The 18510-nt window shown below is 34.2% G+C and overlaps 1 protein-coding gene across 1 annotated transcript; it reads right to left on the reverse strand.

The window, feature by feature from the left end:
- Window positions 1-2470: 2470 nt before the first annotated feature.
- On the reverse strand, window positions 2471-17137 carry LOC139982677 (uncharacterized). Its single transcript, XM_071995715.1, has 19 exons — window positions 16551-17137; window positions 15807-16124; window positions 15024-15353; window positions 13805-14128; window positions 13010-13117; window positions 12275-12299; window positions 11433-11503; window positions 11266-11278; window positions 10570-10604; window positions 10268-10295; window positions 9670-9740; window positions 9102-9269; window positions 8715-8825; window positions 8199-8374; window positions 6822-6941; window positions 6229-6343; window positions 5000-5081; window positions 4093-4174; window positions 2471-3021 (listed from the first exon to the last, which is right to left on the reverse strand). Exons 1-19 carry the CDS (start codon window positions 16891-16893, stop codon window positions 2926-2928), a joined length of 2616 nt encoding a protein of 871 aa, XP_071851816.1. The 5' UTR covers window positions 16894-17137; the 3' UTR covers window positions 2471-2925.
- Window positions 17138-18510: the final 1373 nt, after the last annotated feature.

Here is an 18510-nt window from a genome sequence, read left to right on the forward strand (position 1 = left end):
TATAGTGTCATTTTTATCGCATCTTTTGATTTTGTTTTGCAATGCCACGGACAAGCACATTCATTTAACGAAACAGATGAGTGGTACGTAGGGAAAGGAGCTGAGGGTGGGATGACTAACAGTGTTTCTTATTCCTGTCTTTACGATAGTAAAGTGACACCTGCATCGTGCAGTTATCTCAATCAGATTCCCATACATGGTCGGTTCATTGTTCATGACGGTACGAGCTTTTGTTTTGCATTGTCTTTCAAGAGCATGCTTCACGTACTATCGGCACGTAGGAAATATAAAGCCGTCCTAACAGGAGCAAAGCTGTGTCCACACGTAGTTGTACTTTATGTACCTGGGTAGGGGTGACGAAGAATAGTTTCGTTTTACAGTCTATACAATAGTAAAGCTTCACCTGAAACGTGCAGCTATTTCACTCAGATTGCAAAACATGCTCGTACCATTGTTCATGACGGTAAAAGCTTTTGTGAGAGCTTTCAAGAGCCTACTTCACGTACTATCAACACGTAGGAAATGTGAAGTATTTATAACAGAAGCAAAGCTGTTTCCACACTTAGAGGTGCTTAATAGGCTAAATAATGACAGAACATTCACGAACATATACTGCAAAGCGTGCCAGAAAAATACCACGTTGGCTTAATACTCTCGCCAGAGACACTTTCTTTTCCCTGCTTCTACCGATTCCGTCGATGAGTATACTACTGTTATTTTTAACGTGATGTACAAAATATGTAAGTGCGATCGGAGTTTCACCATAATTGGTACCATCTTTTCTATGTCATATCGTGTAGCTTACAATCTAATTTAGTCAATTTGTTTTTGCAAACATCGAAAAACGTTTTTACTCCCCTCTTCGTGATCTCTTCTTGTTTTATTCACACGTTGCAAAACATCCAGTACACGCTGTAAATTACTCGCCAAAATCGTGTAACCACGATGGTGTGGTATCCATTCCATTTCGAAGGAACTTATGATACTTTACGAGACGTGGCATTGTCTTGATAGCATAGTTATAATCTCAGTGTTGGGGGAATAGGAATGAAATTGGATCAAGTTGTTTGGTTTTCCTGACAATGAACTATGTTAAATGAAAACATTGCGATGTATAGCCATTAACGTATAAAAAACACACCCTTAATATAGAAACAAACACGATATGAAAATGCATTATTTACATTGAAATTTTATTTTAATGAACGACTGAACGAAGAAATAGTTTAGCATGTAGTTCTTGACATGTAACCTTTAAACAATCCAACAAGCAGAATAGTATTTGTATAATACGAGTCTTCCATTCAGTCCGAACAATAAAGCAGAGATTCTTGATATGTGGGAAGAAATTGTTTTGATGTAGTTCATGAAAGATTGTTACTTCATATGTGTTATTCTTTAAGTAAAATAGATAACAAAAATATAAAGCAAATAATTGAAAAAAAGCCAGTGAAGTACATCTTATTTTCATCATAAGTTCCAAAGAATTATATACATGATGATAAACAAGAAACCAAATTCTTGGAAAGCCATGTTTCCTGCTACGACGCTATATATGCGTATATGTATTACATAAAACTGCACGAACAATAAAACAATAGATACAAAAAGTTAACTTTAATTAATATAAACAAATCTTATGTATTAAATCGAAATATGCTTGAAAAGAATTAAGACTCGAAAAAGGTGATCACAAAAAAGACGAGAACAAAAACACAAAGAAAAAAACCCATGTGTTCTAATATCTCTACTTAGGCAAAATGTAATCTAACAGTAAAATCACCACCCATTTTGGATTGGTTGGTTGTTTGAGTATAGATCTATGTAATTGTTTTTTTTTTTTTCAACAGAGACAGTTTTACACAAAAGCACATTTGAAAAAGGTTAAAGCAGCATTTTGCGTTGGGTCGCTTTTTTCCACCTTTTTAACATGTGCATCGATTTTTTTTACATTTGTCAATCATAAAACAGCAAACTAAGATACCATTCAAGTTTCACTCTGTCAAGAGCGTTAATTAGCGAGTAATTAACGATTAGTATCGATAACGAGTAAAAGTGTCCTCGACAAAGTTTTCATATCTCCAAATCCTCTAGTTTGAATTCCACCAATCAGTGAATAGTATGTTTATTCATGAGCAGTTTGCGTTTGGTCGCCGTTTTCTACTTTTTTTGACATGTCCATTGAGTTTTCTACATACATCAAATCACAAAACAGCAAATTAAGATATTAGCCAAGTTTTTCCCTGCCAAAAACGTTAATTGGCGAGTATTCCACATACAAAATTAATCGCATTCAGTTCCCAAACCCACTAGTTTGAATTCAACCAATCAGAGATGCAGGTTTAGTTATGAGCCGTTGCTAAAAATAGATTCAAGACTTTGCGTTGGGAGTTGTTATGCAACTCCCTGATACAACTGCCATATAGACTGTACACAAATCAAGCGTGGTGTTATATTACGTATCTGTCAATGACGTTCTAGTGTTTAAATATTCATATTATGGGCGAGGTTTATTGGGTTCCCAACGGAAAATATCTTGGAGAACAACAAAGTTGAAAGTTGCAATTTTTTTGACTTTTATGCCACCATTTGAAGTAAAATATAAATAGATAAGCTAGTTATGTATGTCGTTATGGCATTGTGGAGTCAGTGAGGTTGAGAAATATCATAGTCGAGGACGCAAAATGCTGCTTTAACATTAATACCTCTTTGAAAATAATAAACCCATACTTTTCTTTATTAAAAGTCAGTAACTCGTTATCGGTGACTGTACAGAGCAGATATCGTGAACATAGAAAGAGCGATTGAGAGAGTTTGTGAAAGAGTGTGTGTGTGAAACGTCGTTTCAGATTTATCTCATTTACAAGTGACAAATATTTATATAGAGTTTTGTTGATACATTAATTAAATGTAAGCGCCGATCCTTCATAGGGTTCTTCCTCCAGTAATTGATTCCATCGGTACATAGGTATCAGAAAGAACATCCATTGACGTTTCGTAGGTTTGATTGTCATCCATCTCCTGTAATTCAATAGAACAACAATTCTAATTAGTTATAGAAGGTTAGCAATTTCGTAAGTTATTATCAGTAAACAAATATTAAATTAACGACCAATCAATTCCTTACTGAGTGCTTGTACACTATGCAGAGTAACTGATGTAATATTTAATTCTTACACTCAACTCCTACTGAGTAACAATACAATATAAAGAGTAACTGATGTGCCAGTTAAATCTAAAACTCAACTCCTTACTGAGTACCAGTAACATATGCAGAGTAACTCACGTGCTAGTTAAATGTAAAACTCAACTCCTTACTGAGTACCAGTAACATGTGCAAAATAACTTATGCGCTAGTAATATTTAAAACTTATAAAAACTTGATAGACACGGAAAACTTCAGGAAAAACGGCGACTCAACGCAAAATGCTGCTTTAAATATAAAATTCATCTCCTTACTGAGTAACAGTAAAATGCTTGTTAACTCTAATGTTCGCTTTCTCCGATTGAATAGCAGTGCTGTGAATATCAAACTTGAATAAGTTGATTGACAAGTGACATTATAATGTATATGATATTATGTTTGAACCGTGTCATTTCCATATTACCAACCATTTCACACAGAGATTACAGTAACTGCTGATTAAACGGTAGCAGGTTCTATAAAGATTAGAGTAAGAACTAAGTATGTGTAATTTCAACAAATACCAACAACTGGATGTGTTGGAATTACACATATCATCAGTTCGTACTGTATTCTCATAGCAAATGCTACTGATTTATAGCACGAAATTCTTACTGCAGTTTAACATTTACAAATTAAAAGTGGTTATTGTATTTTCTCTGTGCATTGGTGCATCATATTACCAGCTCTGCAGTCAAAAAAATAAGTATTTGTCAATATTTCCATACATAAAACATAAACACCATATTACCAATGTTTTCTAGATTGCAATTGCAAAGGAACTGTGCCTAGGAAAACGAATTGTTCTTAATTTTTGAAATATATTATGACAAATGTCGTCAGGAAATGCAGTGTTCCCGTTGAAGGCAGAAGTATTTGACAAATACACGATACATCGTTATGCATACCTGTCGAAGAAGACATCTTAATGTGGATATTGTGGGTCGCTGTTCACTATCATAGGCAAAGCACTCCATCAGTTTTTCGAGTCTTTAAAAGCAACAAAAAGGGGGATAATGTGACGATAAAGTGTTGATATCCCTGTTAGAATATATACAAAAAACAAATCATCTAGTACATTACGTAATAAGGCCTTCTTGTGAAGTGCATGAACCTTGAGTATGTGTACATTATGATCTTTTGAAAGACAAGCTCCCATCGTATAATATAAACAATTGTTCACAAGTAATTTTACTGCGGAGAGCGGAATAATCGTTTGCCTCGCAAGCGGTTCCAATAGCATTTCACAGTAGCTTAGACGATATGCTATAATGGAGGTTATTACTGTGCTTTAACGCTATTCCTGTCCATTCATCAGTAACATAGGAATATTCCGTTGACTTGCAACATGGACTTTGTAAGGAAACTGAAATTATTGCACATTAATGAGTGTATATCGACTCATGAAATTATGTCATTCCTTACTCAAGATTACTGCACAAATTGTATGAAACTCATTGTCATTGAAAAACTGACTTCTCTTGTCCATGAGATATTGAACTCTGATATAATTGAAATATTTTTTAATAACATGTTTCCAATGTTTTGTGAAATCAAGATAACACCAAAATAAAAAGAAATGTACTCGTTTCAAGACACTTGCCACTTTCATTAGCATCGTGAAGTCACTCAATCAACGGATTTTCTGTTATTTGTAAGATTAATAGCTTATCCATCAACTATCGTTTCCATTAAAAATGTTTAATATTCACCTGCAAAATGTTCAACCTGTTCGTATGTACTAGAGCATGCAGCATCTAACAAGCAACAGGCAGTTCTAATGAGCTTTTGCAGTAAATATTTACTAACACTTACTTCAAAAACTTTCCCGGTAAAACGCTTGTAAGGTTCGATTTAAAGTTGTCACAACCAATCTCACAATTTCCGTCCAAACCATCTGAAAAACACAAAGATAAACGAGATTAGTGTGGTAGTGTAAAATACATTATATTTAAAAGTATAGGGAAATAAGCTTATATCAATCGTGACATATCTTACTTGCTTACCAACCTGCAAACATATATATTTTAAGTAAATTCTACATTTTGCAAACCTTTATCGAACCATAAACTTTATGGAAAAGTTTCTCTTGGATTTTCTCTTCACTTTAATGTGAACTGAGTCAAGGAGAACGTTCCTATTTCTCATGTTTGTAGCGATGTTAGTGCTTATCACGTAAACCGCACAGCGGATTCATAACGTCATGCACATAACGGCACTGCAAATTCAAACGGATCCCCACACAAAGCAAAATCATTGTAATAAACATCTCATAGTTCCTCGCTCCCACCCGAATTCCCACAAGTGTCCCCCAAATACCATCTCTCACTCCTTCTGACGCAGCATGCCACTTTCATTGCCGCAAGAACTGGCTTCCAGGAGTTGAGGCTCTCATTAATAAAGAATATTACACATATATAAATCGTTTACAGTATTCTGTGCCATTCGTTAATAAAGAAAATTACACATATATAATCATTTAGAGTAATCTGTACCATTTGCATGTGATTTTCAATTAAAGTTATACTGACACGAAACACCAACGTATTTTACCTGATGTAGAAAGCATAACATGAAACTTACCTCATCTCATCAATTAATAAAAACGAATTACCAATTCGCAGGGTGATAATGGTAACAACGAGAGGATACAATAAGCCATTTGAGGATACTGTACTCGACGTCCTTTTCACATAATCGTATTATCGTTTAGTTAGGCTCCCCGTATAACATCTTTTCCGAGATCTAAGATGAAATCTTTTTCACTTTTCTCTTTGTGTTCTTTTTCTTTCCCTTGAAAGGCACATTTTCCCATTTCAAGGCACAATCGGAAATCAAAATAAAACATATCATATGTGTACATGTTTTAACAAAAATGATCATGTACAGTGTGTGTTATTCGTGGACTCGAAAAGTTCAAATACCACACTTAGCTGATAATTAATACTACATGAAACATAACACTACTCACTGCTACAATTATGCTTAATTGATGATATGTGTTTTAATATCCAACTTAAAAACAACGAAATTCACGATTTTACCTTTTGATATTATCTTGCATATGACTAGCGCTACTGACCACACGTCACTGGCCTGCGTGTATTCACTCCTCTGCAGAGATTCGGGAGCAAGAATTTCCATTGAAATATCGGATTCCTAAAAATAAGAAGACAACATTAAATATTTATTTGTAAGATCTTTAACTATCGGTAAACTATTAATACAAGGGAAACCCAAGTTACCATTATCATGAGTTCTATTATTTAATGGATGTGAAAATGCAGCCCAAGGTGAAATAAATAATTTAATACGAATAGCTTGTATTTTGAAGGACAATATGCGTTATTCTAAGGATCAATTTTAAGCAGTTGGGAATCCTTGTTAATACTGGATAGTCAAGTTAATGTTTAAGTCAAAACATATTGTTTCATGTTGTTATTTTTAAGAAATTGTTATGTATTCTTATTTTTGAGAAATTGTCATGTGTTGTTGTTTTTTCAGAAATTGCTATGGTAGGTCATCTGGTCTAGGCTTCAATCTACTTCATTGATTGAGAGATCTCTCGTCATATATTTTATGTCGATGACTAGAACCATAAATACGTTCTACATACAGTGTTTCACCAAATACATACCTTATTCTTTATGGTTTTAACTCTGTGTGTGGCATCTTCGGCCAAGCAAAAGTCATATAACTTGCAAATTCTCGTCCCAGATACTAATACTTTCTTCATTGTTAGACCAGGATGAAGGAACTGGAAAAGTAGTGTATAAGTATAACTTGCTTGAAAAGTAACGGACAATCGACAGCATATTAACATTGCGTAGCTACCAGTTGTTTCTCCGAGTAATCTAAACACATTCGTTGTTCCTTTTTTTCTGCAGTAATCAGCGATTTTGTTCTGCACGTACATCATTAAAAGTGATACACTGCTAATCGGTTTGAAGAAAAATAATGCGATTTCCATTTATCCGATTAAAGAATGTCAAGCTATCTTACCAAACCAATTGAGAAGTACTATTTCTAACATTGCAATTGATCATACAACAGCTCATTTAGATTACAATCCAAGTGCTAAACCAGTTTAGTTGTTTATTAAACCAATTTAATGAGTTTATAATGGATGTACCATCGTCAAAATATTATTTTTAGTGTAACATGACATAATAAGACGGTCAATACTTATAAACCAATTACTGTTGACTTCCAGCTAGCTGGGGCAATTTCCTTATGCTAATACCTCTCTGAGATGTACTCCTATATCATGCTTCAAAGCACTCGTATTGACAGGTACAAACAGTTCCTAACATTTATCTGATAGAAACAAAATATTCATACTGCTTTATACTGACATTGCGAGTGCTCTGAAGCGGGGCATGACAGTAAAGTATAGACAAAGATCTCTCAACAGTGTATAACCCCTTTCTTATTTGTTATTAGTTTTATGATTCACCATTCACATTGTTGACGTCACGTTTTGTATGTACATATTTCTTAATGTGAAAATGTAAGGTTGCTATGTGTAGAAATTTTCAAGCAAAATAATCAATGCACAGTTTATGAAACATTAAATGATTAGAATGTTAAAATCTGTCATTATGCGTATATTTGGCTTTTTGTTTATTGCAGTCGTTAACAGTTGCCGATATTGTGACCTTCAATAAAATATTCAATGGTACCTTTTGTCATATTTTTAATAGTTTAGCGCTCGTTTAGTCCATGAACTACAAGAATAAAACCGATCAGTTTTGATGATTATAATTGTAACGGCTGTTATTATGCGTATAATTCGCATTTTGCTAATTGCAGTCGTTCACCATCGCCGATATCGTGTCCTTCTATGAAATATTCAATGGCTCATTTTGTTTTGTTTTAAATAGTTCAGCAGTTCAGCATAGTTGTCCACGGACTACAAGCATAAAACTAATCTTTTTTGCTTTGCAGAACAGTCCCGTCACAGATGCTTCGAATATCTAATGATATTTTAACAGTCAATATTGAGACAACTTACCCCGTATGATTGGATAAACTCCACTCCTTCTAGAACATCCATGACGTAAGATCTAAGCATCGAATCATGTGAAATTATAGGATCGATAAATATCGATTCTCGCTGATGTTGTTTGGGATCTATCACGGTCTCCAGTGTCTCGCACGTTACGTGTTCATTTACTAAGAACATATTTGCTGTGCGGAAAGAATTGGGTTTGTGTAGGAAAGTTCAAACATATTTATATTATCATGGGGATGGCGAAGAAGGCATCGTTAAGATGGAAGGCATACATTTTCATTTAATTTAAAAAAAGGTGTATTTATAGTTTAAAGATGGTTCGAAACATGCACACTTATATGATTGATTTACTAAATATTTACTGGCAATAGGAGTTTCTAGTTGTCTTCGTAGCAGATTTGAGTTAATGTTTAAGCTTCACGAGACTTCTAGCAGTAAATAAAACGGCAAATCATTTATTAGCATGGGTGACAAAATTAGCTGTATACGAAAAGTATCAAGTTTGCCAACACTTACCTCCATCTATACATATACCTTCAATACTAGGGATATTCTTTGATGTTGGTAAGTCCAAAAGACGCTTCACGTACAGGTCCCATTGAAATTCTCCTTTCTCATATAATTCCTCTATTACAGACAAATGAAGACACAAGTGAGACTTATTCAAATAACAACGTGATTTATATCATAACAACCAGTATCAGCCGTTTGAAAACACGTCATTAAAACAAAAAGTAGTAAATTTGAATGTAAAAATTATAATTTCAACCTCACCTAGATTGAAAGTCATTAAGTTAGCGGATTCCTGTAATACTATTTTCCGAAGAAAGTCAATAAGCTACCGTTCTAAACTGTTATCCAAACAAAGAATAATTACTATATTAGAAAACAAAATGGTTTTACCTTTTATTGTAGTAAGGACAACACATCTCTTTCTTTTCGATGAAGACACTGTTCCCATCCATCGTGTGTAAACATTTCCTACTTTCATTTCAAGGATAAAGCAAACATCTTTCATTTGGAACAGCCTGTCATGAGATAAATGGTCCTTTATTGTTGCATAGTAGTGCCCTAAAAGGAAAGATCAAAGACTACAAGAATGTGCAGATTATGGTTTGTTAACATTTTAATTCTTCGGAAAACAACTCTTTTTGGTTCTCCTTTTTCCAAAGAAGTTGCTAACCCGTTATTTTTAGCTTCCCGTAAGCACGCTCCATTTCCTTCCAAATTAAGTAAAGTGAATAGTTGAAACACTCTTACGAACATGATACAATTAATTAGTAATTTACAAATATGTCCTTCACGAACCTGACTACTTACTAACAGTAACAATTTTACCGATGTATGAGAAGTACACGGTCGAACTAGAACATCTGCTATGAACGTGTGATATACCTACATGTTGAAAATCGGCAAGGGACGAAACGTTCGCCGTTACCCTGAGTTCCAATTTGGGGATAGGTATAATTACCGTTTTCCTTCTCTGGAACACCTGAGGACACTGAAGCGGGTGAGTTGTCAGGAATGTTTGGTAATCTGATACTGCAGGACAAAAAATGAGATAAGCTGGTATAATACGTTTGATGCTTCATTCGTGTTATATAATAACGTCACTTCTCCGTCTGATAAAGCAATCTTGCAAGCTGTGGTTGGCAAAATAGAGTCTCGACACCCGACTCACACAGAGATTACTACTATAAATCTTGAAGTTATGTAACACTGTAAAACTTGGATCGTGCTGATAAATCGACAGTGCATGCTACCGGGGTTAAAGTAAGAACACAATAATCTCTGGCAACCGTCTAACCATACTTGATGCATTTGTTGGGATTTCACATATTCTTAGTTCTTACTGTAATCCTAATAGCACATGTTACCAATATATCAGCATGAGGTGGTGTTCACTGTGGTACAATGCTTTTACTGTTTACAGTTCTTACTGTGTTCTCTGTGTGTATCGGTTCTTCTCTACGAAAATATGTCAATGAAGAAGGTATGCAAAGCTCCATTAAATGACCGGGTTGATAAACGTGATATCACATATAACAACACCGAAGTTACAATCTTACCTTGGTGGGTTGTATGGACAGACCGTTTCTAGACGAAGTAAAAACACATATAATAAGCTCATGTGCAATTAATTACAAACAAGAAACAAAGAGGGAACTTTTATAAATTAAGAAAACTTTATCCAATATCATTTTTAATCAATGCTAGACCATAACGATTCTTGATTTCAGACACTTTCCTAGTTTTAAGAACAATTACTAATGTATATGTATAATCATATAATTAATTCTTAGAAAAATAATGGTGTCGAAGTCAGCTTCGTTTGTTAACTCAATTTTAACATCAGCGAATGTCGACTTACTTTGGAAGGTGTCGTCAGCTTTCTCAACAAGTGATCTGAAGAGACACAAACATATATTTTGTCATCACGAGTTGTACTTTTAATGACAGTTAAAGAAGACTTTAGTGGAATATAATGTTTGACATTATGGCCTGGTGCACCTAATACACACAGGGTACATCGTAACTACTGTACACCTTTAAGTTTTGTAACAGAATAAAAACTGGATTGTGCTAAAAATCAGTAGCATGTGCTATAAGGTTAACAGTTAAAAGTCGAGGATATGTGTAATCCGTACAACTCCAGTTTCATGCATTTGTTGGGATTTTACACATATCCTCATTTTAACGGTAACATCATAGCACATGCTACTGATTTATCATATCTATCATCACAATCCAGTATTAACTGCTTTGGCTGAATTTGAGGACGTCAGATGAACTGCGGTGGGCAGCTTTGATTTTCTTTACAAGTGGCAGCTCGAGAGGTCTTTAGGGAATATTTTGACAGCGAATTTCTGGCGTTTGAAGCCGCATTTACGGAAAGTTGTGCATGGGTGGTGTTGTAGTTATGTAGATTAACCATTCCAAGACATGAACATTTTCCATTTCATAACCTCTTTAAGGTAAGGTGAATGTTTGACACCATTATGTGTATTATATTGTACGCCAGACGTTGTTATTTTTACTTTAAAATATCATAATGCGTTGTACTCACGATCCCGGTTGATCTGTTGATTAAGAATAGATCAAAGTTAATAATGATATGATTGTTTTATTACGCATAGTAACTTAAGATGATTGGATATTTCTTGGTAATTTATTATTTCACTAAGTAACGTTTACTTGAATGTATTTACATCGTATTTTAGATGCAACAGTTACCTGTTGTAGGTGGATCACACGCTTTACAAGAAATGAGTGTCGCAGATCGCTCGGTTAGTGACAGCTGATTTCTGAAAAGAATAATAACATGTCTTTGAAACACTGAAATAATTACAGAAAAACATCTATTCAAACGATGCAACAGTCAACTAAAATAAAATATGTCAACAAGTCAATTATCCATTAGTTTTATTACCCACTACACTATATTGTTTATCCAATTAAAGAAGCTGTAAAACATAAGCGTTACCTCATTATTAATAAAAACTTACGTTTTAACAACGTATCGCGAATAATAAGTAATCATTACTAATATAAAAAACGATTTTAAGTGTTCGCTCATAAAACTTGATCGTAGGAACTGCCATTAATATTTTGCTTTGGCTGCTATTCCTTTAATTTTGCAAGCAATTTCTAATTTGCAAAGTTTCAGGAATACAGCATGTGCTTCGTAATTTGATATGTTTTGAACGTGCATTGCTCTTCTGCTTAATATAGAGTAGATCGTGTAGGCAGTGTTATTAAATGAAAATTCCTGTATCATCTTTAAGTTATGTATTTGGTCCTGCTATAACAAACAATGTTTTAATGTTCATATAATATGACGAAACAGTGTTTATACACAAGGTTGCCCAAAAAGTGAGATACGGAAGAGCATAAGTTACTGAGGTTTTAATACATATATTTATATACCTAAGGCCACTATGTGTTTTTAAATAATACCAAAGCTAATACTTAAGCGATACTTATTGCAGATTTGCATACTGATAGAGTGTATAAAATAAAATATCTACTACACGTATATGTCAAAGACTGTGATGAGAATAGAGAGTTTTTATTACCTCACAGTCATTTCTTCTGGAAATCCTGAAAAAAAGGAAATTACCGGAAATAACGATGAACGAAATTAGATCATCGTTAATTTTCATCATTCCAATTCAGAGAAAACACTCAGCATAACGCTACTAACAATGCATGTTATCCAAATACCGTTTGAGTTTATATATTGCTCCATGTAGTAAAGTGAGCATAAGATGATAGCTGCAAGTAAGTGCCTATCAAGTGAACTAGTTTGAGTGAAATAGCAAATGCATCGAAGGGAGAACGACTCAGAATTACCACAGCATGCGGTAACCTCTGATTCATGAATTTTTTGCCAGCAATCAGTTTATCAAATCTTCGGTGTAATAGAATCGGCTCTTGAAATATAAACGTAACGAACGTATATATTTATATATATATATATATATATATATATACTTCGCTTGGACTATTTATTCAGTACAAGCGGCTAGCTATATGCGGTTTAGTTGGTCCTTAATCCATCTTATCAGTTGCAATATGAACTTCAATTAAGATTGCTTGGTATAATCGCACAGTGTACAATTTACGGAAGAAAGAAGGGGCCAGGGATGCTAAAGAATAGCAAATATGTAAAGAGAGTCAAATGTTGTACAAGGTTGGCGAGTCAGCACCTCACAGTTTAACACTAACCGCTTTAAGTATAAGTTGACGTTTATATAACTTACTATGCGTCGAAGCATGGTGCAAGAGTATATGCATAATCATTTATTTACCTGCATGTCGTTTTATGATACACCAAATCAATGCAGACAAAGCTGTTGTTAGAACGATCACCAATCCGACAAAGAGAACCAAAGAATATTTTATTTTGATTCTTTCTTCTGTTTAAATAGAAAATATCAAAAGCAAATAAACCAATTTAGGTTTTAATCAAATGTATCATCTCATTCAGCAGATAATAAGGGTCAGTTGACAATACATTTTTGCTGACCCAACTTTTAAAACAATTACAGTTTTCAATTTCTCTAAAGACACATTTTACGCAAACAGAAAATATCAGGACAAAGTATAAAGATATGAAGATTAAAATGCGTTAAGTTTGTTTTCATTTAGTTTAAAATCTTTAAATATTATGGAAGATGTTTACAAATTAGTAATTAAGTTACTGTATGAATCTCAACACAAAGAGGCAAAGTACCTGTGGGTGTTGTTTTATTCTAAGTGGAAGACCAAATAGCGTGATATTTTTGTCAAATAGTATAATCATATTTCTAACAAAGATAGGCACACCAAACCATTACAAAGATAATATGTACACGTTTTATTACCGTTCTTCTCACAGAGTTGTTAATCGTTAATCGTAAGACACAACTGCAAACATTGTAAACTAAGCGGTGTTTTAGCCAGGTATATCACCTTAACTGGTATGATGACTTCATCTGAAGACATCTTTATGATAATGTTATTTTGTTAAAGTTAAATGATTTCCACTCGACAAATCTATGCAAATAAGATTCTAATGATGAATTTGAAAGTTTTCAAAATGGAAAAGTAATTGTTGTCTTTACCAGTAACTCGGAAGTATATGTTGGTGTGTAATTTTCCTGTTGGTAATCCTTCACAGATGCAAGTGATATTTCCACTTCTTCTTTTGAATTGGAGTAGGCCTACTAATGACGATACGGAATCAAATGTATCGTCTTTGTGTTTGTTCGTTGAATTCATGTCTATTCTCAAAGGGAGAAGTTCTTCGTTATCTAATAACCACTTGATCGTCACCGCTGGACGTGATTTGCTAACACGGCACACGATCAGCATGTTTACGAAGTCATTAATGAGAATAGGCTGATCGTTCTTCATCCCGTTAATTGTAAGTTCCACTGTTGGTATTACTAAAAAAGATGACCATATGTATTTTGGTGACAGCTATTGTAGAAAGAATACGACGCCTTAGGTATGTTTATATGATAAAATATGACTAAAAACTAAATCATAATTGAAACCTTGTTGAAAACTTCTTGGTAAATACCCGAAGTTTACTTTGTTTTTTCGCTAAAAAGTTAACTATTAGTGAGAATTTTTAATTCATATGGTCGGCCAGAATTCTCAGCTCCAAATATATTATGTGCACTAAATCAGACCACGCTTGGCAAGGGGTGGGCCGAGGTCTACAGCACGGGCCTTAGATCAATAAAGAAGTCCTTTTTCATAATATACTTGAAAAAAAGGGTACCCTGTTGTTATATTTCTCCCTCCCTCAACTAGCTCTCGCGCTCCACGATTCTAACCATACCTCACTGATCTCGTTGCAGACAGGTCCAACTAATGTCTTCCTTACCATAATTCAACGGAAATTGATATAAACGATAACATACGTGTTCATAAATATTGTGGTGCAGGTTAGTAAATTGAATCACTGTAAAGTGTCCTTTATTACAGGCACACATACTGAGTCTCTGAAAAGAACTGTTTACATACATTACTCTTCGTGGCTTCTCTGATGTTGAGCTTGGATAACTTTCAAGTAACTATTTTATCATTTTTATTATTTATTCCATTTCCAAGGCACTCTTGATTTACACCTGACGTGACATATTCATGATCATACGGTTTCAGTTTCGATGTAAGGGTACTTGGGTTGAGAGAGAATGAAGTGCTTAGTTTCGAGCCCAGGCTGTACTTTGGGGGAATTTTCCTTACACAAGAACTTGGCTTAAATGACGAATATATAAAACGCTTAGTAAGAAAATTTACAACGCTGTCTTGCAAAAATGCATACATCCTCACCATATGTAACATAATGTGCCTTGACAGACCTCTCACGTCCTGCAGCACCGCTTTTACTCAGGCAAACGACGCTACCATTCTTATCTTTTGGACGGAATGCCAGGAACGAGACCGAATCGTAGGTGTACTCATTGGTAGGACTGCTAAGACTTCGTATAGTAGAATTCGCAATTAATTGATTTGCTGGGACATCGTTAATAAGCCAACTTAGTTCATCCACTGGCCTTGCTCCAAATGATGAACATACAGCTGATAGTGTGGCCAACATTTCGACATGGACGACGTTATAACTTTCTTGATTGTTAATCAGGAGATGGGTTGTAGGAACAACTGTTAGATAAGTCATGATCATATAACAGGAATGGATTTGGTATATGCCCATTGGTGCAATAAGAAAGCAAACAGTGTTTATAGAAAAAAAAAATTTCAATCCAATCCCTCGTTTTCTTTCATAATGCAAGATATATTCCAACACTGTAATAACCTACAAATATCCTTGATTCTAAACCAAACTAACAGTCTATTATTATCAAATTAGTTTATGACGTCACCAAATGAAACTCTTTAAAATAGGCACTAAACACATATCATTTTTTATGATGTCGTTTTGAGATTATTGTGCTAATTCAAAGCAATAATCTGAAAATTAAATGTACAATTTCGTCATGGGAGATTTGACTTTTTTGCACGTTTTTGCAACATTTACAACGATATGATTGATACAAGAGTGTAAGAACTTTATTAACGTAAAATATGTGTAAAATGAGGCAAATTACTCCTTACCATAGGATTCGTATTGAACACGGATTGATTGTGTGGGAAAACTGTATTGGTCACTGCTCACACATTTGATTGTGCCATTTAAACGTCGTGGTACAAATATAACTTCCAAGACAGTATCATAAGTGTGTCCATCTCTTCGATTTGAGCTGATGTTGTGGTTAACCTTAAGTGCGTCTTCGTGGGCTATTTCATACGTTAAATTAACTTGTGGGCGACTCCTGACTGCCATGCATTTCACCGATGTCTCTGCACCATGCTCCAAGAAAGCCCGCGTGATATTTTCGTCATCATTTACAATAATCTTTAAAAGTGGCTTAACTGTCAGGGAGGAAAGTAAAATGATGTGACTAAACAATACATTTATATCAGGAAATGTATTTTACTTTAGAAATGTCTGGAGGATATTGTAGCTTATGACAACTTAACAACAAAAGAGATTAAAAAAAAAAACGATATTCTGATGAGTATTTGCGAAGTTGATATGATTCTATCCTTCGATATGCAAAACTTAAAGTATATACTTTACTTACATATGTCGTATCTAGGTCCTGTTGATGTATAGTTTAATTCATTAAATTTAACCCTATAATGATCATTTTGTAAAGTCATCGGAGTATTTGTCACGATATTTCAATACAAATGGCGCAATGAGTACATTTTATAATTAACAGAAGCCCATGGAGTAAAAAGAAGAGACAAAAACCAGCATATAAGTTCATTAATTCAGGTCATTGATAAACTAACCTTCCACTCCAAGTATGTACGTTTCAGCCAGACGAGAGTCGATAACGCATGTATAATTTCCTTCGTTGTTAACTTTCAAGAATGGTATTTTCAGAGAATAGTCATCTTGAAGAATTAAGGTTTTTCGATATATTGCCTTGGTAGGGATTCTGTTAATGTACAGTGTCTCGCCATTTTGTTTCCAGTTACCAGGTAGTTGTGGGATTTTGCTACAATTTAAAATCACTTCGCTTCCAATGAGTCGCTTCACAATATATTTATGTGGAGAACTCTGTTTTGCAAAAGAATCGATGGAAACCGCTAACATTAGAAAGAAAACTTTCCCAAACGTCACTGATTCCATGGGAGTATGGTATAATGTCGTTACTACAAAACGACACACAAAGTGCAGAGTACATAAAATATAAAAGCATAGATTAAAATAGCACCCACAACCTCGTCAAGCTTCAGGTAAACATCTTCAAATCGTAACTGAAGGTAAACATTTTCAAAACAATTTGCTTCAACGTTTCGATGGTTGCTGTTTGTGGAAATATTTAGAAAATAGAAATTGAATGTCACACTATTTACGTGATATGGGTTCTTTATACTTTACCAATATTACTATTATGAATCAAAGTATGTGACATTGTGCATCTGTTTTTTGTAATTATTTTAACGACTTTCGGTTTTATTTCTTTGAACCTGAAGTTCCTTTAGTGAATTGTATCAATAAAAATTCAACATAATTAAAAGGGGTGTTACGTCTCATAAACTATCACTTTCAGGTTTAACAGTTGCTTGGCATTATTTCATATAATATTCTATTAAGTATTCAAAAATCATCATGATAATAGAGGTATAGCAAAAGTAATGTTATGAAAAAGAAACTGTATGCCACAATAGTTTCAGTGTTCATGTAGAATCTGTCAATTATAAAATGATCTTCATTTAAGTCTGAAGCACCATTCATCTGCTATTCTTTTGTAGACTGATGCAATAGGTTCAACTTTTAGATGAACTATCACTTTCAAATTAAGCAGTTGGTTGGCATCATTCCAGGTAGCCTATAATTTGTTTCAGTTTTCCTAGACCTTCTTTGATAATACTATGGCCGTTTATGAAACTCTCAAGGGTACTTGCTAGAATTGACTGAAGAATACATTTAAACAAGTAATGTTTAAGTCATATGTTTAGTTTAATTTGTCATAATCTGTCAGCACTAAACGTACCTTTAAGCAAAGTTTTCAACAACATTGCAATATGAATTGTGATTAAAAAAGAGCAAGTAAAACCTGTACATTGAATTTGTTTATACAGATATACTGTTACGGGATCCAAGCCAAAGTTACTAGCCTCGACCATTTCCAACCTTCTAGTTATCTAGCAAGTCAATCTAGAAATTCAACTTTAGGCATAAGCAAATGATCAATGGAAGCATGGCTGAGAAAATATGAAGAGAAATTTAAGATATTTTCCCCCTGCCTAACCGACGTGCAGTATTCATATAAATTTACATGGTAATCGTTGTACTAGAACGACAAATGGGGCGAAGCATATATGTGAGGTAATTTAGTATTTTAATGTACTGTTTAAACCTAATTCCTACGACAAGTACGACGCAAGACAGGTCAATCGCTATATTAATATCAACATATTATCACACAAATAAGAACAATCAAGCCAAGCTCGTCAGACGCTGCGTGGTATTTATTAAAATTAAGGGAAATTTATTAACCTGCCCGTTGTGTACAATTACATCTGTGTAAGTTAGGAAAGAAATTACAACTTCAATCCAATTTTTGGTTGATATTATTGACATGTCAAAGGAATGATGGCACAAACAAGAGTAGTATGCGTAATGCGATAACTAACAAGCTCGTTTGTAATACTTTTTATGAGACGGTACTCTCAAAGCATAACGTACAGTACTGAATGATGCAAATATTTAAAAACATTATTTAGATTTGTTTGACAGTTG

This window comes from Apostichopus japonicus, chromosome 16 (genome assembly GCF_037975245.1).
Source record: "Apostichopus japonicus isolate 1M-3 chromosome 16, ASM3797524v1, whole genome shotgun sequence".
In the NCBI taxonomy this organism is placed as follows: Eukaryota; Metazoa; Echinodermata; class Holothuroidea; order Aspidochirotida; family Stichopodidae; genus Apostichopus; species Apostichopus japonicus.

What these genes read in the sequence shown, in the direction of transcription:
- LOC139982677 (XM_071995715.1), bottom strand. Translation starts at nt 16,893, where the DNA reads ATGGAATCAGTGACGTTTGGGAAAGTTTTCTTTCTAATGTTAGCGGTT. An exon ending in GGCACATTATGTTACATATG is followed by an intron (nt 14,129 to 15,023) that starts GTGAGGATGTAT and finishes CATCTTTTTTAG; the next exon opens with TAATACCAACAGTGGAACTT. An exon ending in TGTCCTTACTACAATAAAAG is followed by an intron (nt 8,826 to 9,101) that starts GTAAAACCATTT and finishes TGTCTGTAATAG; the next exon opens with AGGAATTATATGAGAAAGGA.